The 24,963-nt window shown below is 39.8% G+C and overlaps 3 protein-coding genes and 1 pseudogene across 3 annotated transcripts; 2 read left to right on the forward strand and 2 right to left on the reverse strand.

Annotated features, from left to right (window-relative positions):
* The first annotated feature begins 1,580 nt into the window (after nt 1–1,580).
* Nucleotides 1,581–4,982, forward strand: LOC120292967 (ras-related protein RABB1c). Its single transcript, XM_039311599.1, has 6 exons — nt 1,581–2,044; nt 2,559–2,698; nt 2,897–2,979; nt 3,508–3,712; nt 3,821–3,889; nt 4,651–4,982. Exons 1-6 carry the CDS (start codon nt 1,999–2,001, stop codon nt 4,741–4,743), a joined length of 636 nt encoding a protein of 211 aa, XP_039167533.1. The 5' UTR covers nt 1,581–1,998; the 3' UTR covers nt 4,744–4,982.
* Nucleotides 4,983–5,700: 718 nt separating this feature from the next.
* LOC104431379 (chaperone protein dnaJ 11, chloroplastic-like) lies at nt 5,701–6,168 on the reverse strand. The gene has a single exon (XM_039310798.1). The coding sequence runs from the start codon at nt 6,166–6,168 to the stop codon at nt 5,701–5,703; it is 468 nt and encodes a 155-aa protein (XP_039166732.1).
* A 1,511-nt stretch (nt 6,169–7,679) lies between these two features.
* Nucleotides 7,680–9,797, forward strand: LOC120292966 (annotated as a pseudogene).
* Nucleotides 9,798–14,651: 4,854 nt separating this feature from the next.
* LOC104441184 (E3 ubiquitin-protein ligase UPL5-like) lies at nt 14,652–19,617 on the reverse strand. Its single transcript, XM_039311598.1, has 3 exons — nt 19,389–19,617; nt 17,006–17,592; nt 14,652–15,280 (listed from the first exon to the last, which is right to left on the reverse strand). Exons 2-3 carry the CDS (start codon nt 17,540–17,542, stop codon nt 15,017–15,019), a joined length of 801 nt encoding a protein of 266 aa, XP_039167532.1. The 5' UTR covers nt 17,543–17,592; nt 19,389–19,617; the 3' UTR covers nt 14,652–15,016.
* Nucleotides 19,618–24,963: the final 5,346 nt, after the last annotated feature.

Raw genomic sequence — 24,963 nt, forward strand, 5'->3', positions numbered from 1 at the left:
TAGGGTGGAAATTGTAGACTCCGGAATCAAAGATAAAAACATCGATCACATAGGATGCCTTTAGGGAACATTTTTGAGGAGAAGTTCTAGGGGAAAATGCAAAGGGATGCAAATAGAATTCGGTATAATGTAACATTTCACTAGTCCAGCATGTTAAGAAATGGATTTGGCCATTTTAATAACATCAAGCTTTCAAGCGTTTGATTGGTCCCAAAATATTCAGGACTGTACTAGTTATTAAACAAAAGGATCCAATAAAAATAAAAATAAAAATGGCACCGACCATATCATTTCAAAATTAGCAAATTAAATTGTCGCCCTCAACTATTCTTCAATTTCTTTTTCTTTGTTCTTTTTTTTTTCGGGAATTGTAGAGTCCTACCAACCAAGGCCAAGAATCAGAGATAAATACATCCTTCACATTGAATAACGGGGGAAGGGGTAAACTTTTAGTGACTCAAATGCAAATTGCCCTCAAGTATAATAGTAGCATCCAATCAAATTGATAACAAATTATATGCAATTCCTAATATATTCTTATGTTTTATGCTAATCTTTTTTGCAATCTTTCTGAAGCCCAGTTTATCACAACACAATTCTTAGTCGGAGCACCATATGTGTTACTATTTCTATTCAAAAGTGGAGGAGAAGGCACTTAGCTATGGGCCAAAAGATCAAAGAATTTCTATAAGCTAATAACAACATTTTGCCAATAAGGTATTCCCACAATGACATTAAGAAGATAACTCCAAAGTTAAAGTACAAACTAGGGCGTGTTTGTTTCAAGAAAACGTAACGTTTTTGGAAAATGTTTTCTGGGAAATCATTTTCTAGAAAAACGGTTAATTTTCCTTTGTTTGGTGATACGCGACTGAAAATATTTTTAGTATTTGAATTGCATTTGAAAAATGATTGAAAGTATAGAAGACACCCACGAAGAGAAAGAGGAGGGAGTGAAGCCAACGGGAGCATAGGAGGGTAAGGGTTGGAGGAGGTGGCGGTGACGAAAGGGAGGGGACGAAGGAGAAGGAGAGAGTAGAGGGGAAGAGGAGTTATGGTTTACGTTCACAAGCAAAGAAAGAAAAAGAAAACAAGAAAAAAAGAAAATAAAAGATATAATAATAACAAATTCAAAATTTTTAATTAAAAATTATTTTTAATAATAAACTTTTCATTGAGAAGAGCCTTAAAACATTTTGGAAAACGTTTTCCGATTCTTTCAAAAAGGAAATTATTTTCCTGAATTTAAGTTTTCGAATGAAAATATTTTAGTTTACTCATTTTCCTAAATGAATCAAACGTTGGAAAATGAGAAAAATGTTTTTCGAAAATTGTTTTTCGCAAAAACAAACACACCCTACATAGGGAAAAATATGGGTTAGGAAAGCTTCGAAGCAGCAATGACGTGGTTATCAAGATTTTAAGGTAACTTCTAGGGAGAGAAACACAAAGGGCTGCAAATAGCATTGGGTAAAATATAACCATTAAACGCACCAAGCTTTCAAACATTTTGACTTGTCCCGGAATCTTCAGGAGAGCTCCCGTCTATTTAGGCAGTGGGGAAGTCAAAAGGTCAAAAAAAAAAATCAGACAGCCAGGAACCAGATCACGCTGTCTGGATTCGGAAGGTCTTCCCAACACTGCCTCCCCTGCTTTTTATGGAGGTCGACGACCTGTACACACGTATGCGCATCGCCCACTTGTCCCTGCGCATCACGTACACACACCACACGACACCGCCCACCCAAAAGCCCCGCTCTACATCTCAACCCTTTTCGTCCCCTTCTTCTCTGCTGGATCGCAGAGGGACGTACGCAAAGGACACTCCTTTTACTTTTTTTTCTCTCCCCTCGTTTCCCTTGTGAAGCAAAGCTCCCTCCTGCGAGATTTCGTTCGGTTTCTGTTCTGATTTCGCGGGCCGCTTAGGTGGAATCGAACTGAAATCGAATCGAATCGAATCGAATCGAATCTCTGTTCTGGGTCTGGTTGGATCGAAGGATGTCGTACGCTTACCTCTTCAAGTACATCATCATCGGCGATACGGGTACTCTTCGTGAATTCCCCAGTTGGTTTTCGCTGTTGGGCAAGCTTCGATTCCGGCACCCTTTTCGGGAAATAGTCGTTGTTGATCGCCGTCCTTGTTTGAGGATTCGGAAAGATTGATCTTTTCGTGCGATTCGTTATGGGGATTTCATTGTCTTAACTTGCTTTTTCGATGCGTTTGTCGCGTTGCGAGGCTTGAACGAGCGTTCTAATGGCGCCTCCGATGCGTTAATCCCGAAAGGGAGTTGCCCGAGTTCTAAATTTTGGATTTTCAGTTTTCGATTTTATTGAAATTAGTACTGTTGTTGTGAGCTTGGGATGAAACGAGCATTTTAATGGTGCCTCCGACGCGTTAATCCCGAAAAGGAGTTGCCCAAGTTCTAAATTTTGGGTTTTTGGTTTTCGGGTTTATTGAAATTAGTACTGTTGTTGTGAGCTTGGGATGAGATATCGGCTATGTTTCTTGAATTGGATGTGAGGAGCGTGATGTGAGCTTGGCTGCTCTTCCTCTGTAGGAGTTGGAAAATCATGTCTTCTTCTTCAATTTACCGACAAGAGGTTCCAGCCGGTGCATGACTTGACAATTGGTGTTGAGTTCGGGGCCAGGATGATCACCATCGACAACAAACCAATTAAGCTTCAGATTTGGGACACGGTTGGTGTTCTCTCCTCAAACTTGTGTAACAGACAGCCTTATGTACATTGGACATTCTTAGCTTTATGGGTCTTTTCTTAGTATATTAGAGACCTTGTTGGAATTAGCTGGAGCACTGCTATGAAGTAGTTTGTATATGACAATTCTCTTGTTCTTTGCGACACCTTTTGAAGCTTAAGTTTGTGTTATTTATGCCAGGCTGGTCAAGAATCCTTCAGATCCATCACAAGGTCTTACTACAGAGGGGCTGCTGGTGCATTGCTTGTTTATGATATCACAAGGTACATTTTTTCATGCTGTTGTATATGTTGTTTCTATCAGGAGGCAGTTTGCTTTTGGATTCAGATGCTTCAACCCTTAAACATAGTAGCTGATGTTATTCAATCAGATGTCTCCATATGTCAGTCTGGAAAGAACAGTATTCACTTGTTGCTATTGTTTCTGCTGTTGCATCTGAAAGTTGCTACATAGACCAAGTCCAGTCTTGATGGTTTAATGTGGAGATATGGCGTTTCTTAGAATATTGGAATATTAAACCATGATGTCATAAAGCAGCTTAACCTTTTAGAATAGTTGACAATGGTCCCACAAAATTTTATGCTGTATAGAGCAGGACTCCTGAGTTCAATTCTTTCCAAGCCCTTGTTTGCCCTTATTTCCCACCTACATGTGAGAGGAAGTATTAGAATATTTGAATAATCATACATGTCTCATCTAATAGTTTAAGCTTATATAACATTTTGCAGTGGTCCCTTAAACTTTCATGTGTTCAATTCAGATTTTACATGGTTCGCTTTTCCTTTTTCTAGGAGAGAAACTTTTAATCATCTGGCTAGCTGGCTAGAAGATGCAAGGCAGCATGCAAACGCAAACATGACTATCATGCTCATTGGCAATAAGTGTGATCTTGCTCATAGAAGGGCTGTAAGCACGGAGGAAGGGGAGCAGTTTGCGAAGGAGCATGGTTTAATCTTCATGGAGGCTTCAGCAAAGACTGCTCAGAATGTGGAAGAGGTGATGAATCTACGATTTAAGATAAAGATTTCTTGTAATGCAATTACTTCTTGGCCCTCATAGTTTCCTTGGAGTTACCTTATCTGATGGAAGAAGCTTTCCTGACAGGCCTTTATCAAGACAGCTGCGACCATATACAAGAAAATTCAGGATGGAGTATTTGACGTGTCAAATGAGGTCAGTTCTGGGTTTTGTCATTCCGTGATATATATTTCTTCAGAAATGGGATTATATGATGCATGTTAGATGTTTGGGATCAGAGAATGGCACAAAGATATTGCATTACTATGCTTAGGTCCTTTTTCTTCAACTTGCTTGTAATTAAGTTTAAGATTGGTTCTGATTTTGCATGTGGTCTTTTGCTGTTGGTGATCATGTTTTGTTGCAGTTGCCGCTAGAATTAAGTTATTCTATGAGATACGATTTGGTCAAATAGCGAGAACTACTATATATTATTTCACTTTTCCTTTCTGCTGAATAGATACTTTGTAATTTCATATGAGTAGTTTTGATTGCTCAGAATCTTCAAAGCAACCAATCAACTTTTCATTTTCCCCAAATTGTAGAAAAATACAACCACATGTCTGCAAATATGGTAGATCCTTATCAATGCAATTCAATTAATGACCTCTTTTAAGTGTCGCATGGCCATGCTTAGATACGCAATCATTGTAATGGACATTTTGCAAAAAATTCTAGGCATGTGTTTTAAAGTGAGAATAGAGGACAAGATAATTGGGTTATTGATTCATATAGTAACGTCCATTCATATTGCTCGCGTTTGTTAATAGGATTACCATCGTATTGGTTGAGTCCACATTGGCAGATCGTTGCATCAAGTATTTGTATTATTGACCAAAATGGTCAGGGTTTACATACTACAATGCGGTTAGCATTGTTTACAATTGTCTAAAGTATGTCCGGGCCATCTGTTGCAGTCTTATGGAATAAAAGTGGGATACGGTGGAATTCCCGGTCCATCAGGAGGCAGAGATGGCGTTGCTTCTCAATCTGGAGGATGTTGCGGCTAGACCTGAATTGGATCTTCACTTCCCTCAAGACACTTTGACCTTGCTTTATCTCTTATTTGCGGTCTGAATTGTGACTTATTATTTGTAAGTAAAAACTTTTACATTTGACATGCCTGTATTTGTTTTGGTGATTTGATTGTAAATTCAGCAGTGTGTTCAGTTTCATCTGTAAGTGGTCTGGGAACAATCACAAGTTGTTGTAATACAAGGAAAAGGGGCCATTCTTTTTGTTTGTTCCATGACTTTTTCTGTGCTCAAAAGTCCATTTTTTCTCCATTTGACTTGGTTTAATTCAATATGGTTGAACTAGGTATAAGTTCATTGTACCTAGTTAATCTATTTAGACATGCGCTATCATATTATGGGCAATCTAAGCAATTGGGAATAGACGGATTAACTAGGTATAAGTCCATTGTGTGATGGTCTGACGGATTATGAAGTTTGGATCTTTATGGATTAAACTACTACTACCATCCAACTTCCTCATTTAATTGTGAGTTGTCTCTAGAGTTTTCTTTTAATGCTGTTTATTTTAAGCAACTGGGCAACAATAATCTATTGAGTTTTAGAATACTTCCATGCTTTCCTCCTGGATCCAGCGGGTGTTTTAGTCTGACAAGTGTATAACAAGACATGAGCAGAGAGTAATTCCGTCATCTGTCAGTGATTATCTGGGGTAGATAGGCTTTTTGGTCTTGTGCAATCGACATCGAAATCATTTTGGACGATATGACTGTTATGTTCAACTGCTGCTGAGGATTAAGTATCTAATGACAAGTTGTTAGCGGATATCTGGTGAATGTTCTTTCCGTTTGCATCGAACTAGTTGACACCATGCCAGGCTATGGTTTTTAATGTTCTTAGTTTTAGGGGACATCAGTGGTACTCAGGAGTTTCTGCTAAGTTATGAAAATCAGATTGGACGACCACTTGCAAAACAATGATGAGCCAAAACTTCTATCGCAAAAACATGCTTTCAAAGTCAGTCCTGTCATAGCTACCAGCATTGATCTGTTTCCCATCTTCTGGTTGGCTGCGGCGCCATGCTTGAGTATCTAGAACTACAATGTGCACGTACAGACAGATCGTAGCGAGCTCTGGCTGCTGGATCAGACAATATGGCGTAGGCATTATTGATTTGACGAAGTCGCCCTCGTCTCCGTTGGCTGAAGCCGAATCCGGGTGGTAGAGCTTCGCCAAGCTACGATAAGCGGCCTTGATCTCCGCCTGGGAGGCGGAAGCCTTGACTCGAAGCACCTGGTACAGCGTGGCCGACGAGTCCTTGACAGTCAAGACCGGCTCGACAGTCGCTGTGGCAGCCGCCGAGACAACATTGGACTTCCTGGGACGTGATTTCCCGAAATTTGCTGGAGGGCAAGAGCCGGAAGGAAGATGCGGGAGCTGAAGAGACCCGAGCTTCGACATGCTGCAGAAGGGAGGCAATAGAAGGTAAATAAATTCAAAGAAGAGAAGGGCAAAGAGCTTCTCAGCCGTCGGGACTGATTGTGTGGTTTGAGGGTCCTGGGGATGGATGTTAAATAAGCTGCAGGAAAAGCGTGGGGGGGAGAGAGAAGGATGCAGTGGGCGCCAACAAGTTTTCTTGAAATGGTATGTTTTAGCAGGTTTTTCTTTACTTGGTTCGTTCTGCACATGGTTCAATGAAAGTGTCTTTTGCTTCAGTTGGAGATCATCCGTCAGCCAGCCGTTCACGTCACACTCTCATCGTGGTGGGGTTGAAAGTGAGAGTTTTCTATTACCGGGAAAACGACCCTTTTGGACTTATAAAAGGAGGATCGACACGTGATGATGCCCCACGATCACAGACGGACAGTAGTGTCGTCACGGTACAAAACGGAAACTGGCGGAAGCTTTTCCGGAAGAGCTGGTTTTCTGTGTACTGCGCCTAAACTGCGGTCGGGATTTCACTTCTCATCGCATCTTCTGGTACACAGCCTCACGGACAAACCAAATACATTTAGATAAATCGACTGGAGTTCAGTATAACTTGTCGTGGTACGTCCTTTCGAATGCCAGAAGCAAAGCCGACATCTTTGGAGCGCGATAGCTGGACGTAGATGTAAATGTCGCATTTAGGGGAAAGCATTCTAGGGTATCATGGGATGTTTGTGGCAAGAATTTGATGGAAGCACATAGTAGAGTATGGATATTTTTACCTAAGAGTTCAATTGGATCCATATTTATTTAAAAGCTTAATTTAATGAATTATACGTCAATTATGATATGTTAACTACTCTACATCACTTTAATTTTTAAATGTGGGATGTATTTAGCACAACTCATTCACACGTGCGGCCTAATAAAATTAACATGAATTTGTAGGATCATAGAACCTAATAAGATAGAGTTTATGTGACTATGTCACGTGGCTAATCTCTATAAATCACCTCATACTGGGCATGGGCATGAGCTTAAAAGTAGTTTTTCATAAATTTCTTCGAGAAGAAGAATCAATTTTTTTCTTTTGTTTATATATTGCCGACATAAATTGAGTTTTACTTATTTACTTAACTCAAATCTCACTTCCGATTAACCCTTTTCTTTGTTAAGTACGAAGATGCCCGAAAGCTTGAAGTTGCAACTTTAGTTGTCTTACGTTATTCCCTAACCAGTTCAAGGACTAATTCCTCTAAATATTCAATCAGAAAAAAATTGCATGGCCTTGAGCAATTAGTTCGATGATGGCATAAAGAATTTATGTAATTAGATTTCCTTTTTCTTTGGGTTCAAAATAATTAGATTTCTTCAATTTGCACCATTTTTAGGAAATTGGAAAGTCTACAGAATTAGGTTGACTCGTAGAATGTCAACATTTATGGTGATATTAATTCTTGTAGCCCGCCGTAATCAGACAGAAACCGTGCGAAGACATAGAGCAAACTGCAATGGCGGGCTGATACGGTCGGCATCGAATTCCATATTCCTCGGCGCGTTCCTTGCCATCTCGCTATGAAGATCCGAACTTGGTGCCGCAAGATCGTTTCTTTCGACAAGTACGCCACTGCCAGATCAGTCGTCTCGAGACCCATCACCTCCTCTGCCGCTCACGCAGCCTTCTCGGACCCAGATGCGCCGGAAGCCGAGAGCTCGGACGATCCCTGCATTATACAGACCAAGGACCTCCTGCGCAGGAGCTCGAATGGTTCCGGGACTGGGCTTCACGTCCTCGACTTATTGGATCGTGGGCTGCTGCAGCCTGATCGAGCTCTGTACAACAGCATGCTGAGGAGATGTACCCAGTTGAGGAAGATAAATGAGGGGCGGTTGGTCTGTGCCCACGTTCTCAAGTCGATGTTCAAGCACGATAGGCTTATTCATAACACGATCCTCAACATGTATGCCAAGTGCGGTCTCATGGACGAAGCTCGGAAGTTGTTCGACGAAATGCCCGTGACAGATATGGTCACTTGGACTACTATGATCACTGGGTATTCCCAGAACAACCAGTCTGATGGGGCGGTCGCCTTGTTTCCACAGATGCTTCGGATGGGTTTGCAGCCGAATGAGTTTACGTTGTCGAGCCTTCTCAAGGCTCTTGGGTTCTGGCCTAGTGATAAGTGCGGTAGGCAGCTTCATGCCTATTGTTTGAAATATGGATATTGTTCGAATCTTTATGTAGGTAGTGCTTTGGTTGACATGTACACAAGGCATGACCGAATTGACGAAGCGCAGTCGATTTTCTGTCTGCTGGTGAACAAGAATGAGGTCTCGTGGAATGCTTTGATTGCTGGATATTCTAGGAAAGGCGAGGGGGTGAGCATGCTCTTTGCATGCTCCAGGAGATGCTAAGGGCTGGTTTCGAAGCCACTCATTTCACGTACTCCAGTGTGTTTGGTGCCTTGTCGGCCACAGGATCTCTGGAGCAGGGCAAATGGGTTCACGCACATATGATCAAATCAGGGGGTCAGCTTATTGAGTTTGTGGGAAATGCTCTCCTCGACATGTACGCGAAATCCGGTAGCATTGAGGATGCTGAAAAAAAGTTTTTTTATAGGTTGTTGAGACGAGATTTAGTTTCCTGGAATTCACTGCTTACTGGATATACTAAACATGGGCATGGGAGGGGAATGCGTGCGCAAATTTGAAGAAATGCTGAGGAGAGGAATTCAACCGAATGACATAACCTTCCTCTGTGTTCTGAATGCTTGTAGTCATGCTGGACTTTTGGATGAAGGGCAGTACTATTTTCGTTTGATGAAGAAGTATAATGTTGAGGCACGCGTTGTGCATCATGTGACGATAGTAGATCTTCTGGGTCGAGCAGGTCTTTTGGATCGAGCGAAAAAGTTCATAGAGGAGATGCTATTGAACCTACTGCGGAAATCTGGGAGCATTGCTTGGTGCTTGTAGGATGCATAAAGACATGAAGTTGGGTGCATATGCAGCGGAGCGGGTTTTGAGCTCAATCCCAATGATTCAGGGCCCCTTGTGTTGTTGTCTAACATATGCTTCAGCAGGTAGGTGGGGTGACGTGGTTAAAGTGAGAAGGATGATGCAGAAGAATGGGGTGAAAAAGGAGCCCGTGTAGTTGGGTGGATATCGAGAACAAGGTCCATATGTTTGTGGCTAATGATGATTCTCATCCACATGGAAAAGAAATCCGAAAGATGTGGGAAGAAGTCAGTGCAAAGATCAAGGAGATAGGTTATGTTCCGGACACTAGCCATGTGCTTTTCTTTGCGGACAAACAGAGGGAATCGAGATTGCAACACCATAGTGAGAAGCTTGCTTTGGCATTTGCACTCCTAAAACACCCCTGGATCTACCATCCGAATCAAGAAGAACATCAGAGTTTGTGGTGATTGTCATTCAGCATTTAAGTTTGCATCTAAGGTGTTGGATAGGAGAAATCATCCTGAGAGATACCAATAGATTCCATCATTTCCATGATGGCTCCTGTTCCTGTGGGGACTATTGGTAATCAATAATGCAAGTTGCCATATGAAGCTGACTGTGGTGATTAGTGATTCTATTGCTTACTTATCTGCTGCTTTCATCGGCCATAAATTCGGATCAATGGCATTGTCTGCTTGGCGTGCACCAAAAGCAGGTTTTGGGCCCTGCAATAGTAGTAATGAAGCATCCGTGGAGTTGGTGGAATAAGAGTCCCTTTAGGCAGCTCCCAAAAAGTAGATCTGCATGGCCAGTGAATGATCTTAATCAATGCACAGGGTAATGCAGGGTTTTGAAGGACTTAGGCTATGGCAAACCTTGAAAAGCCAGAGAGTAGAGTTTTTGTCATTGGGTAATCGGCCCACCATCTGTTTCTTGAGCTTTGTCATGTGGCAGCGAAGGAAGGGATTATCAGCCTGGTATGTAAGTTGTCATTTTGGATCAAGGGATAACGGGCAACCATTAGGATGGCGTCCCGATTGATGGTTGGCATGCTCATTGGAGACACAAAATTTATAGCTCGTGCACACTCATACCGGAGATAGATTTCATAATTCTGGATGGACATGAATCTTGTGTGAGAGCTTATCCCTGGTCAATTTTTGTTCACACGGACTAGGCAATCAAGTGATGAAGCTTGATATCAAGCATAAGACAATTCTTATGCTAGAAAAGCATGGTCTTTTCTAGCAAAAGGCATGAATCAATGAAAAGGAAAGTTGAAAGCGGATGACAAGGAAGCATGAGCAACCTTCTGAGTTTGGCGAGACGTATGCCCATGTAGTTGCCATAAGAATGAAACTCTTCTTTTCCCATGTCGCATGGACAGCATTCGCGCATATCACAGAATAGGCATTCGAATGTCGAATTTGACAGGTTAGATGCCCCACAAGCTGCATGTCGTTTCAAGGGTCAAGGTTGAACGGTACTAATTCTTCCTAGATCAAATCTGGGTACCCTTTAGGAAATGCGTCTTCTGCATCATTTGAGATGGTGATGTAATCCCGTTCAGTTTCAATTTTGACCCACTTCATTGTTCAGCAGTGTCAAATCCTAGAATCAATGATCTGCAATTTCGTATTCTCTCCTCCCTCCTCCCTGATCTCTTCATTTAAGCAAAAGCTTCCTGTGTTTCACCATGGTTTCATGTACTTAGGCTCAGTGCCGAGGGTCGAATGTCCGGCAAAAGGAGGGTGGAATGAAAAGAGAGAAAATTCACATTATCTAGTTCTTGATTCACATATTTCTGTCTTTACTGGAGTCATTTTCAATGGTCATAGGATATTGTCCGTATAGTTGCCCAATTTCAGACATTTTCATAACAAATAAAACGCATGACGTAGCAGTATGATTCATGCTTTGCTGTTGCATGAAAAATGCCAGATACAGGGTTTGTTGGTAAATCAGCCTTTTTCTCCTTCCTTCCTCGTACTCAGCGAGGAAAAAAAAAAGACAAATGGACGAACCGGTTTCGCACCCAAAAAGCTCCTCTCTGCCTCATCATCCCACCATGAATTAACAATGAATTAACAGGGAGATCAAGGACAAAAGGTAGAGCTTTAAACAAGGGCTTCTCGAGTAATAGTGACATAGGATTTGCCTAGATAAGTCGATCCTCAACCTCTTTCTAACCCAGAAAAATGAGTTCCAAAGGCTGTGAAAACATGTGTTGCATTACATAGCATGCTGGAAGAAAGGGTTGTTGAATCTCGCATTGCAATGTACAGATGTACATTCGTCCTAGAAATGAAGGGTTACTGTTGACGATGAAAAAATATAGGAAACTATAAAAATGAAGTTTCAGGTGAGGTTGTATGTGTGTGGGTGTGGGAGGGAGAGAAGGGAGAGGGAGAAGAAGGAGGTGACTCTTGGCAACTGTGGCAAGAAAAGAGCAGAAGGTGTGCCTTGGTGGACTGCGAGGCAACCATGAAAACGAGAAACGCTCTTGCATGGTGGTGGTGGTCTTCACCTCACTAATTTTAGTCCCCCCTCACAAAAGAACGCCCACAACAAAAAGAAAAAAGATTTAATCCGCTTCAGGCGTTTCAAATCCTCCCCGCAAAAAAAGCAACCGCCTTCACCTTCTCCTTCATCCCTGCTGCACCAATATTACCCAAAAAAAAAACAAAAAAAACAAGAGAGAAAGAAAGAGAGATTATATAAAGGTGCTGTGTTAGCTGTATATGTATGTCTCTCTGTTGAGAAAACAATTCAAGTTGGAGCGGTGATGAAGGAAGGACAACAGCATTGACAGGTTTGGCACAAAAAAGCCTGAATGTTCATCTGGATTCTGGGTCTCGTTTGTTTATCTGTCCTTTTTCTGCCCACTTGACCTTGTCATTCAACTGGTTTAAAGCCGTATAAATTTTTTTCTTTTGCCATTCATGGCTGTGCAGAATCATGTTTTGGCTTGCAATGACTTGCTTTCTACCTTAATAAATTTCGCTGCCTGCTCATTTTATGCAGATCAATATCAGATCAGTGTCCTTTTGATATGCATCATCTTGCATGGATTTTGATTATGAGCTGGTAATTATTTTCCTTGACAGAAAGCTGAGTGAAAATGATGGATCCTGAGAGCAGGAAGAGAGGAAGGGAAGGAGAGGTGGAGGACAGCCAGATTGAAACCTCAGACAACTCCTCAAAGAGACAATTAGTTGCCGTTAGTTATGAGCACAGCAACAATCATGAGGATCACAGAGACAAAAAACTGGAGGACAAGAGTAATTGCAATGATGAAGCAATGGGTGAGTGGGACTATTGCATGTCCTCCTTGGGAGTGTTTGATTTCCCATGGCTGAGGGAAGGCGATGGTATGATCTTCGGGTCAGAGGAGGACGGTGAGAGCAAAAGTGAGGATGTGTTCCCATTCTCACCGTCGTTCACGGCTGACCATGGCATGGAGTTCTGCGAGCCGTTGTCATGCCAGAACTCGGCATTATTGCTAGATTCACTGGAAGACGATCATGGCATGCTGTCGCCGGGCCAACAACTGTTGACGGCACAAGGCAGTGATGATCTGGAGGGGCTGGATTGCATTTGGAGCTCGTCCTCGATCAGCCTCTTGAAGGAGGGCTCTGAACAACTCAACATTGCAATCCCTAGACATATATCATCAAACAGTTTCACCTTTCATATAGTTTTTCTTATTTCTTTGTCTGTTTTTGTTTATATCAATGTGATTTAAAGCATTTGCGTAGTCAACAACTGAACATATCAATAGTTGTTCAAGAAAAACATGACAAGTCCTAGGTATGCCAAGAGAGTTAGATATATTTATATCAGTTTTGAGATGAGCCTAGCTGATAGTCTTTCAATCTTACAGCGGCCAGCACATCAATGCTGTAAATCCCACCAAAAAGGAGGCAAGTGATGGATTGATATAAGTTTTAAAAAAGATTCTGAAAACTCTCCCAAACGCAACCAACCGCAACCGACCGTAAGAGCTTGAAGCAGCCTGGTTTTTTTTGCTGGTTCGAATAAAGACCAATTCAAGATTTTGGGCCTCTTCTTCAATTTCTTTTTCTTGTTGGGCCCAATTAGAGCTGGCAAAATGGGTCATAAACCCATATTAATAAACCCATATTATGACCCATTTTTAGTTAAATGAGTCAAGTGAAAGTTAAATATGGATAAAAATTGAGTTAAGTAAAATTTAAATATGGATCTAAAATGGGTCTGAAAAGGTAAAATACAAAAAAAAAATTGGTCTAAATGGGTTATTAGGAAACCCCCATCACCTTTTTTAACTTTATAAAAATGTTTTTTTTTAAAAAACCGAAATTATAATTACTTTTCATATTTCAAAAAAAAATTCTTTTCTTTTTTTTTTCTTCCCTCCTTAGCCAACGGACCGGTGATAGGCTAGGTGAGGCTTGAGCCTCACCGTCCGCAAGACTCGAGCTCGGCGGGTGTCGGGCGGGCCTTGGCCTCGCCAAATCGGCGAGATTGAGCCTCGCCTAACGCTTGGCCAATGCTAGCGAGCTCAAGTCTCGCGAGATCCGGCGAGAGGCGAGACTCGAGCTCGCCGGCGTCGGGCGGAGCCTCGACCTCGCCGGTGTTAGGCGGGACTCGGCCTCGCCCAGAATCGGCGAGGTGAGCCCTACCCAACGCCAATGAGCTCGATCTCGCCTGTGGCTAGTTGCCGGTCGTCGTCGTGGCCAATGGCGGAAGAAAGAAGAAAAAGAAAGAAAAAAAATAATTATAAAAAAATAAAAAATTATATTTTATAAAATAAAATAATTTAAAAATTAAAAATTCGATTTTAAAAAAATATTTTAAAAAGAATTATAAAAATTACATTAAATTTGTATTGCACAACAATTGTTAAAAAATTTGTATTGCATAAAAATGTGTTTAATAATACTTGTTTTTATAAAAAAATCATAAAAATGAGTTTTTTTAGGTTTATTTAAAAAAATTTCATGTTACGGTTTTAGTTATTCAATGGGTATATTCACTTCAAATAAGAGAAGCATGTGCATTGTGCATAGTCTAATTTTTTATAAATATTTCAATTTATAGGTTTTTTTTACTTTTATTTTATTTACTATTTTTAATTTAATTTGAAATTATAATCCAATTAGTATATAGTAGAAGTGGGTTTTCCTAGAATATTAATAGGTTTTAACGAAATATCACAGTCGGGCCAGGTATGGATCAGATTTACATTACAATAATATAGATCTAAAATAGGTTAAATGGGTCAAATATGAATCGACCCATTTTATTCCGATGCATCACCGTTCGACCCACCCATTTGCCACCCATACTATGCATCCAAGTGGTGCATGACTGCATACATTCAACGATGGCCTATACCTATTTGATCGATGATGAAAAATTTCTGAAAGAGGGCTGTAACTTCACCAGTCCCCCATCGAAGTATTGAATTCATTTCCACTAACACATCCAGACAAACCATAATAGAGCGTGTTTGCACAAGTGCGCAGGTGCACGGGTGGGTTGGGGAAGAGAGAAGGGGGGGGCGAGAGGTATAGAGACAGAGAGAGAGACAGAGAGATGTATTGCAGTCAATCTTTCTGTATATCTACATGCCAAAGCAAAGTGACCATCTCTACCAGAAAAATGAAGTCCCGCAAAGGGGATGAGCTTCCCTTTCATCCTGCACCCTTACTTTCCCTGCATCTATAAATATGTGTGAACAGTCAAAAGAGGGGAACTACAAAGACCTCAACGACAGAAGACAGACGAGACAAAATATCTACAACACCCCCTTTAATCGTCCAATGATAGATCAGATGGTTAAGATGCCCTATACGCTGTACAAGTTGAGAGATCTGAATCTTCCATGTGCAATTAAGGACTTTTTCCTCCCCAAAATGATGATGAAATTGAATTGTCACTGAGTACCGAAGCTGCAGCCTACAAGTTCTTGAGCGATGATGGAAAGGCATTGTTGCATGATGGTCATGCTGGGATAAGGTGGAAAGCACAGACGATAAAAGCATGTATGGGATGATGGTAGGCGGCTCACATGCTCCGTAGACTTGTATATGTAAAGGCGAGATGCCAAACCCCGAAATCCCTCCACGGGCAGATACTTCACCGACGTCCAGAAGAAAAGGATATTCTTTTTCTGCTGAGGTGACATTTCACTGACAATCTGCATTGGATTTACCAAGAGTATGAAATGAAAGAAAAGTAATGCAGAATTTCCATTACAACATATAAAATTAGTGAAGATAATTTTATGCCAATTAGGAATTAACTAGGTCTCTCCAGCCATATCTAGAGGATCGTTCACCAACAGTAATGGAGGTATCTTCAGGACCTACATTTTGATCCTGTGATGCAAAAATTGCATCTCATCACTACTCTTCTACAATGGTTCAGCACTAAATTACCATGACTAAAGTGTTATCGGAGGAAACTTTCCACAAGTCCAACCCAAAGAAAACTGCAATCTAAAAACCATACGAGAGTACAAACACACTATGCATCCAACAATCCCAGTCTGTCCATAATGTATTGCCATGGCAACTAGCCTCCACTATGCATCTTGCGTGGTTGAGTCACAGAGCCTAGACATCAGGAATTTTCTTCTTTTGTACTTTATATTAAAAATCCGATGCCTTTTAAAGCAAGGGCAATCTTTCCTCCTGCAGAGTCCAGACTAAGAAATGCAGAGAACCATTTTATGCTTGAGATAGTCAAAGAGAGCATCTGTACAGATTATCTTTCAGGAGCACACACCTGCAAACCTAGCCATGTAAATAGAGCCCATGCTAACATAAGAATGCTTCTAATTTATTTAATAAGTTTTGGTTGATAAAGACAGGTACGATGAGATTGCACCTTGCACTTGCGCAAGGAATTGGATGACTTACTATTCATAAGCAAGCATACTAAGGACATGAGCAAGTGATAACCTTCTCACCTAGCAGGACAACATGTACTTCTGGTATGGAGACCTTGATCACACGGGTTAAAATGTTCCTCCAAGATTATGTTGGACAGAAGAAGAGAGGTTTGCATCCATGTGGAATGTCTAAGCAAATTTTAGTAGATTGCTTCTGTGATACATTCTAAGTTCAAGGGTTTTAAACAAGAAGTCTAATTCAGCAAATTTTCCCAGAGCATGCTCAGACTAACCAACTATTTGGTTCCAGCTGCAAATTTAATGACAATAAGAATAAATTAAAAGAAGCTAATAATTGACCACTTTCATAACTCAAGGCCACGTTCTCTCCAATGGGAAGAAATGATGCACCCACAGATTAGACAAGCTAATTATGTCTAATAAACATACCTACTCAAGTCCCCAAGAAGATGAAGCATTCTGACTGTGCATGGCTGATTGCCTGCTTTGGCTAGCTATTTTTAGATAAGTAACCTTATGAAAATTAGAGGTATGCTAGGATTTTAGTAAATTTGCTATATCTACTTTAACTCAAATTCAAGGTTTCTTGTTTCTACTTAGAGTTGGATTTCATCAGAATTCATGAATATGATTTAATGCAGTTTACTGAATTCAACCCATTCTTTGCTTCTGAATTCTATCATAGAATAATATTATTACTCATGATGCTTAAATGAACCCAACAGTGCTGCCTATAAGCTTTAGGCATAATGTCCAAGGAATTCACTCATGGCAATATCCTTCCTAATTAGGATCCAAGTCCAGCTTCATCTTTGAGATCCAAAATTTTACATAATATGGAAAACAGAATATGAGGCGCCACAGGCCTACAGCGATGAAAAGACTATGAGAAAAAGATAATAAAAAGACAAACCAGATAACATTCAAAAAAACTACCATATGCAGAGAGAGATTATTGACTCAAAAGTAGCAAATTAAATAATAAAATCCATAAACACAGGCACATACCTTCCAAAACCAGACTATCTGAGGATAATTAGATTTGTAACCATTGTACTCTGTATGTGCCTTCCAATCTTCAACAGAAATATCATTCTCACTCCTGTGTAGCATTTGATCAATATCTTCAAGCTCTAAACTTTGAAAAAAGAACTGCAACCTCAAGTCACTAAGAATATCACCAAAACCTTGTGCAAAATGCGATACCTGTTGAGAGATTGAGGTAACAAACCGATCTTTTATGAGAAGATCAACATAATCATTCCTATTCTTGCTATTCACCACCATGCCCTTCCCACCATCACAGAGTTCCACAACTCTCCTCAATCCCAACTCCTCAACTTCTCTGACGAATGTTAGTCCTAAAGCATCAGAATCAATAAATTCAGTATCCATTTCCAGAATCTGCTTGCAGCTATTATACATGTAAGGATCCGCATCTCTTATGTCTTCAGAGAAATAGAATATCCACCCAATTGCAAGAAAAATACCCGATCCAAAAACAATCCCTACTTGTACTTTATGCATCAGAGCTAAGCCTATCATTCGACCAGAGAAGTTGAAATACTTGAGGTGCAGGGGTTCCACCGTAGAGGCTGCATACCAGCAAAACAACAGAACTCAGGTAATCATCATGACCAATGTCAAATAGAGGACTTACAATTGGAGACAGAGGACAAGATGAAATAAATCATCTTCAATGTTCAAATTGCAAAACACTCATGTGTTGAATGTCAATACTGATAAGGCATTTAGAACAAAGGTAACAGAACTGCAATAACAGAAGGGCAAGGTGACCACACAAGTAGATCTCAAAAGTTTTTTTTTTTTTTTTTAAATATCAACAGCCCAGCAATCCCCCAAGAAACTTTTTATGTACCCACAGCTCCATGTAGGCATGAATTTAAAACAAAAAAAATTCCCCAAGAGATGAAGAATAACAAACTACAAGAACCAAGGGTAAAAGAGAGATTTACATAAGAAAATGAGATGAAAATACACTTTCACTCTAAAAAGTCATATGCATTGCACATGTTAACTGAAATCATAATGGAGGATTAACGGCTGTCACAAAATGAAATTTAGGAGAGTAATATATTGCAGTTGAAAGTTAAGGGGCAAACATGTACAACCTAAAGTTGAAGGGGTTTTGCATTTTCCTCTTACTTGTATGAGATTTAAATACTCTACATCTAGCATGCAATTTCATTAAGACTTCAAGGTCATTGAACCGAATGAATTCCAAGAAACAACAATTCCTAATAGGCAAAAATAATAGCAAAACTCAACTCTAGCCCTGGACCAATCTTGCGTTTGTAAGGTCAACTTTCCAGCTGACACAACCCCCAATTACTTGATCAATCTTTATCTTTGTACAGCAATAAAACCAACTATTAAGCCTTAACTGACAACATGCAGCCATATGATCCATACTATGATGTTTTCACTCCACTGTGTATCTAGTTCTCCGAGACTATCTTTGTCACAAAGAATAATTGTGTGGTCTGCAAAGAGAAGGGGTTCAACATGCCAAATAACCAGGTTGCCTAAAACCCATACTTCCAAAACCAAATCGAAAATTTTAGTTAAACCATGGCCTTGTTCAGACCAAATTCATTTGATCCAGTCCAACAGATTGGTCTCAGGTCAAAAGTGTTAAATAAACGAAGATCAAAACTTGACTGATTGACCCATTTGGTTTGACTTTTTTTAAACTATCTTTACCATTTGTCCTTTAGCAAAGTAGTCTCTAAAATTTTACTCTATCTACTTGGCAGGATTGACCCCCACTTCCCATTCCTCAAAAGCCCCAATATCGTGATCAACCATCACCTTTGGATTAAAGGTTTAGCCTTTCTCTTCTTCCTACAAGAAAAGACTTTCAAACCCATCTATCATCATCTTTGAAATATTAGCCACCATAGCTCATTTATAGTTCTCTTCGCACGAGAGCATGCTGGCAGTTGCAGAAAGAAGCAAGAAAAACAAGAGACAGAAATATCAAACGAGCAATAGTAGGAAGGCAAAGAAAATGGATTAAACCTATGTATTGAACCTAACTGACTGGGTATTTGGGCAGTTCATCTATACTCCGTGCTGTTTGTTCAACTTTTCTATCCAAAACTCTTGGTTCTGATTCTGTTTTGGTGGAAACCAAACAGGAATGTTATAGCTACCAACCCACTCATATTCACTCTACATACTAGAGCTACAAGTGCTAATTATATGTCAAACTCCATTCAATATACTGAAATGATAAGCACTCCATCATTCAAATTGTCCAAAATTGTTCCTCAGAACCCAAATAAAGTTTAGAAATGGCATTCAGTTCTTTCAAAATAGTAAGATATCGAGACTACTCTGGACATGCAATATCAATTTCCCCACTTACGTTTGCAGATAAGTGCTGCTCCATTCTTAAAAGACACTTATCCATCTTCTTTAGCATGTCCTCAAACAGAACATCACGATGTTCATTTTCCATAGGCAAAGAGACTGGATGCTCGCAACCCGTGTATCCAGACATTACAGTTCGCAAAGGGCACAAGAACATTGTTAAATCACAGATATCGCTCCAAGTCTCCGCAATCACTATAGATTCAAAATCCATAATATCTTTGCGTTCAGAAGCCATTTGTGATCATCACTTCGCCGCATAACGGACAACAAGCATACAAAATGCATGCTTCCTCATGCGCAAAATTGTCGAAAATTGTTCCTCAGAACCCAAATAAAGTTTAGAAATGGCATTCAGTTCTTTCAAAATAGTAAGATATCAAGACCACTCTGGACATGCAATATCAATTTCCCCACTTACGATTGCAGATAAGTGCTGCTCCATTCTTAAAAGACATATCCATCTTCTTTAGCATGTTCTCAAAGATTTGATAAGCGATTCAACCTCCTCTTACACAACAGAACATCGTGATGTTCAATTTCCATAGGCAAAGAGATTGGATGCTCGAAACCAATGTATCCAGACATTACAGTTAGCAAAGGGCACAAGAACATCGTGAAATCACAGATAGCGCTCCAAGTCTCCACATTCGCTATAGTATGAAGGGACAATTCCAAATCTTTGGACAACTTATCTGCCAACTCTTTAACAAAAGGGAATATCTCTTTTATAAATATCGCTCTCTTTTACACTTTTGGTATGTTCCGATACCCATTGAACCTCAGTAAACTTCATCATTGACTGAAAACTACTCCGGCAAGACAAGTACAACGGGTCATGAGGACCTATAATCCTGAGCCGCCTACAAAACTCCAGCACTATTGGTGCACAGTGCGATCGCAAAGACTCTGGCAACTCAGTTATACATGATTTTAGAAATGCCTAATTGACTCCTCGGCAAGGTCCTTGTTACCCCCAATTGTCGACATGTAGAGCATAACAAGCGCCGCAGGCGCAGAGGATGACATGAATATCTGAAGATGCTCAGTAGCTGGATGACCATCTTTCTTAGGAGTCATCGACAAGTACTCCCATATCTTAGTTTTAATAGTTTTAAGAGCATTGGGCACGGTTTCACCTTTACAAGGCCGTGAACAAGCGAAATCGTGTCGCCGATGATTCGCCGAGCCTGCTGGTGCCCCTTGCTCGGATTCGGCCGACCAAATGCAGCTCGGCATCATTTTGGATAGCACACTGGAGCCGCGAGGCGAGGCGGCGGCCGCCGTTCGCGGGGAGGAGCTCACGCGCCGCCGTGGACGTCGGTCGCCGCGGCGGGGGACGGGCTCATGGAGGCGGGGCGCGGGCGGCGGAGATCGCCGGGGCCGACGGGCATCAGCTTAGGCAAGAAACCCCAAGAAACGCACCGGAAGGCCCAGCGAGCGCGGCCGGGAGCAGAGAGAAAGACGGCGATCGGTGACAGAAACTTCGGGAAAATTGTATTTCCGTCTCATTGTATTTCCTTGTACATGTATACATCTACATACTACATATTACAAAAAGAGGGCAGGATATACACTATTACAATTTCCTACTTTTACCTCTGAATATCTTCTACTGAATCAAATAAAATCAGAATCTACAATAAAGTCCCAACCTTCCCTGACACTTCCCCTCAAAGCCGGCCGCTTATTGAAGACGCCCAACTTGCTTAGCAGATAAGGCCCCGCATGTTTTCGTTCTTGGAATCTGTTCCTGGAACAGATTTTTTATCTTTTTCCGAAAACATAAAAAAAAGAACAGAGCCACCGTCCGGTGGCCACAATGGTTAAAGCTTTGGTACCCCCATCCGGGGAGAAGGGTTGGCTCCGCGTCCCGCCGCTTCAATGCAAAATGCGTGATTCACTGGGTGACGGGTGCGTGGTGGTGGCGTGTCACCCTGGGTTTGCTCCCCGCCCAATGGCGACGCAGCGCGGAGATTCATTGGCTCAAAAAACTATAAAAAAAAGAACAAAAAATGCGTTTAGTTTTTGTTCAAAATCTATTTTTTATTAAGTAACAAAAAAAGAACGGAAAATGAGAAACAAAAGTTGTTTCTTACTCCATAAACACTTTTGGAAAACAAAAAACGTTTTTCTGTTCTTTCTTCTTCTTTTTTTTTTTTTGGCCGCCGCCTCGGCCATGGCTTGTGTGACGGGGCATTTGGAGCCACAAGTGTCATGGCCTCCCCATCTTCATGTATTCTGCCGTCGCAAGCCTTTGATTTTCATTTTTTTTTTTATAAATATTTCAATTTATAGGTTTTTTTAACTTTTTTTATTTTATTTACTATTTTTAATTTAATTTGAAGTTTTAATCCAATTCAACATATAATACCTAGAATATTAATAGATTTTGTATCAGTGGTTGAATATGGGTGGGATACGGGTCAAGTCGGGTATGGGTCGGATACGGGTCGGGTCGGATATTGGCCATTAGATTCTACACTAAAATATTGGTCAAATATGGGTAACTTAACCCAAATCCCAACCCGGAAACTCACCCATTTTGCCACCCCTAGGCCTGATTTCAGCCTCGAAGCTAAGAAGGCCAACCTTACCTCCTATAACAATCTTGATTTTCAATTATATCCATGTTTTGATTCTTATTTTAGATGATGTTTGAAGACTGCCAATTGAGATTTGTAGAATTTTGAGCACCATCGTGTTTGTCACTAGTAATTACACGAGCATATGAATGGGATTTCGAGGTTTCAATTTTTGAATCTGATATATTAATTAATTTTGAGAAATGAATTTTCCCATCTAGAAAATGGACCCAAGCCAAGCCGAATCGAATCGAACAATTTTTTATGATCCGAGCCAAAATTCCTCATCGAGGTTCAAAGCTTCGGATCTACTAAGTTTGGGCTGGGCCTAAACTTTCAAATGAAAAGAACTGCCTGTCTCTTGGTTCATGTTTAGATCCCAATCAGGCCAAATTCTCAGCAAAAGACTCCAAAACAACTAAACAGATTCCCTCTGTCCCAAATAAGTCAATTACAACTAAAATAATCATGACACTTCCCAGAAAGGAAGCCCAGTTTAGCATGCCATGGACCCCCACCATATATGATAAAAAGTGCTATTTGCTGATATTATACTGTCGGTTTATAAAATTAGTTCTTTTAGTAATGTGACAAATTCTTATTGAGTGTCGGATATGGCTTTGGGGATTCAATTAGCGATTACGATAGATGAATTAATAAAGAAAAAAGAAAAAAATAACAACAAGGTGGATATAATTTGGTGCGTGGGAAAATAAAAATCATTTCAGACTTCATTTATTTCTTGAAAATTTGATGAATTGAAAATATTTTCTTAAAAATGATTCATTGTATCTTTTTAATTCATTAATTAATTAAATATATTTTATCATCAACGACAATTTATAACTAAACATATTTGTATGTAAATTTTTTTTTCAGTTAATTCATTTTTTTCGGCGATATGAACAATTATTTTTAAAGAAAATATTATTCAAATTACTCCTTTCCCGCTAAACAAACGGATGCCAAGTCAGAAAACATTAGTAAATATGGAGGAAATTCAATGTTTCATAAACCGATGGAGATGATGTCAGGCAAGGTGGAGTGCCACTCCATTGCTGACTGCTCACCATGGAACTTCAAGACACAAGAGAGGGAATGATCCAGTCAATTCCAGCCCAAAAAGGGAATGTAGCAACTATCAAGATCCATGAAGGGAAAATTACAAATTAAAATTGGGAAATCCACTGTTTGAAAGGCCATTTCAGAAAATCAAAAACAAAACAAGACAAAACTTGTTTTTATTCTATTTATAAAAATAAAAAAATTCATATAATAAAAAAAAAAAAACCGAAGATGTGATTTAATGTTGGGGGGACCTCCAAACAAAGCAATTGCACGAGCAGACAGCCTCAACCACACAGAGAGCCGTTGCGTTGTGCCGACACTTCCGGTCCCTACCAGCAGCGGCTCCTTCTTTTATCATCATTCCTATTTCTTGCCACCAACAATTATTATATTCTCCATTTTCCAATTCAGAAATGATTTCATCTCGTTCGATTTTTTGCTAAAGAGGGAGTCTTATAACGACTGATCGTTCTCTTCTAATTGCGGGGGCCTGCTTCCAGATTGCCTAGGGTTGGTTGAATAAATGCATAATGAATTAGTCAAATCTCAATTGCTGTTTAATCAGCCAAATATAATATTATGATAGGTTTTTTGTTTCTTTTTGGTATAGAGTGCTAAATTCAGCTTTGCCTATGTCCTCAGCCATAACTAATTTGGCTGTCGGAGTATGTGTGGGGATACATCATTTAATGACTTAATTCAGGTGCCCTAGGCTTTTGGGTTCATCTAGTGTTTTCGCCGAATTCAAATAATGGAGCCTTAATAAAGCCCACAATCAAGTGTGTCAAACAAATTAAACCGATTGAATAGTGTCGAGAATGAAATTACAATACTCGATTTTCTGGAGATGCATTGAGCGCAGCACTACTTTTAAAAAAATAAAATTTGGAGTTAAATATTTGGTCGAGAAATCTTCTAGCCAAATTGCATAAAAATAATGCAAAATTACAAAACGTAAAGAGAGCAAATATTTTCGAATGAGCACAAATTACGATGTCTCGATACACCTGAGCTAATCTTGGAAGATACTCATTATTCAATAATTGAATTACTCATTTTATTTTATTTTTCAATCGAGAAAGTAAAACTTAAATTCTTTATTCTTTATTTCATCGACTGTTGACAAAATAGGCGCTTACGTCGATCGATCTAGATTAGGGCAAGCAATTTATTTAAGTTGGCAGCTGGAAAGCAATTTCACTTGAGTAGAAAACCTGTGAATGAACCCTTTTCAAAGCGTGTGTGAAAGAGAAGTTCTGCTGCTGCTATTCTGAAAGAAAAGACCTAAAACAAAATAGACCGCTTCCAAAAAATAAGATAAGCTCTAGACACACCACTTTACTTGGCATCAGCAACAAGAGAGAAAAAATAAATAAATAATGCTGGCGGTAATTATTAGGATTAATTTCATCAAAATCCCAAACGAATGGCTTATGACACGTTTTCTCATAAATAATGTTTGTTCCATGAGAAATTCAGACCGACACCTTATTACACAATTTACCCCAATTTTTGTCTCGCAAAAAAAAAAATCCAGTTTGATATTTCTTCATGCCTTTGCTTCAAACTAATTTATTTCTCACGAAAATTCTCAACTGATGTGAATTCTTGCATTATTGATAGACTATAAAATAGCAAAGTCTTTGGAGAAATTGATATTCAATTCAAGCATGAAAAAAAATATAAAAATAAAATACATTACACCTTCTATTCATTTTAGGTACGCTTGAGTAACGTTATGTTTTCAAGAAAATTCCCTATTCAAAAATATTTTTAAAATTTTTATTCTTCGACGAGTTTCTAAACGGATAAATGGGTTTGGTTTGACTCTTAATTTTCTTGATGTAAATTTTTTTTTTAGTTTTTAATATTTTTTGAGAATTTTCAATTTTTTAATTTCTCCTTTAGTTGGTCACT

This window comes from Eucalyptus grandis, chromosome 4 (genome assembly GCF_016545825.1).
Source record: "Eucalyptus grandis isolate ANBG69807.140 chromosome 4, ASM1654582v1, whole genome shotgun sequence".
NCBI classification, from domain to species: Eukaryota; Viridiplantae; Streptophyta; class Magnoliopsida; order Myrtales; family Myrtaceae; genus Eucalyptus; species Eucalyptus grandis.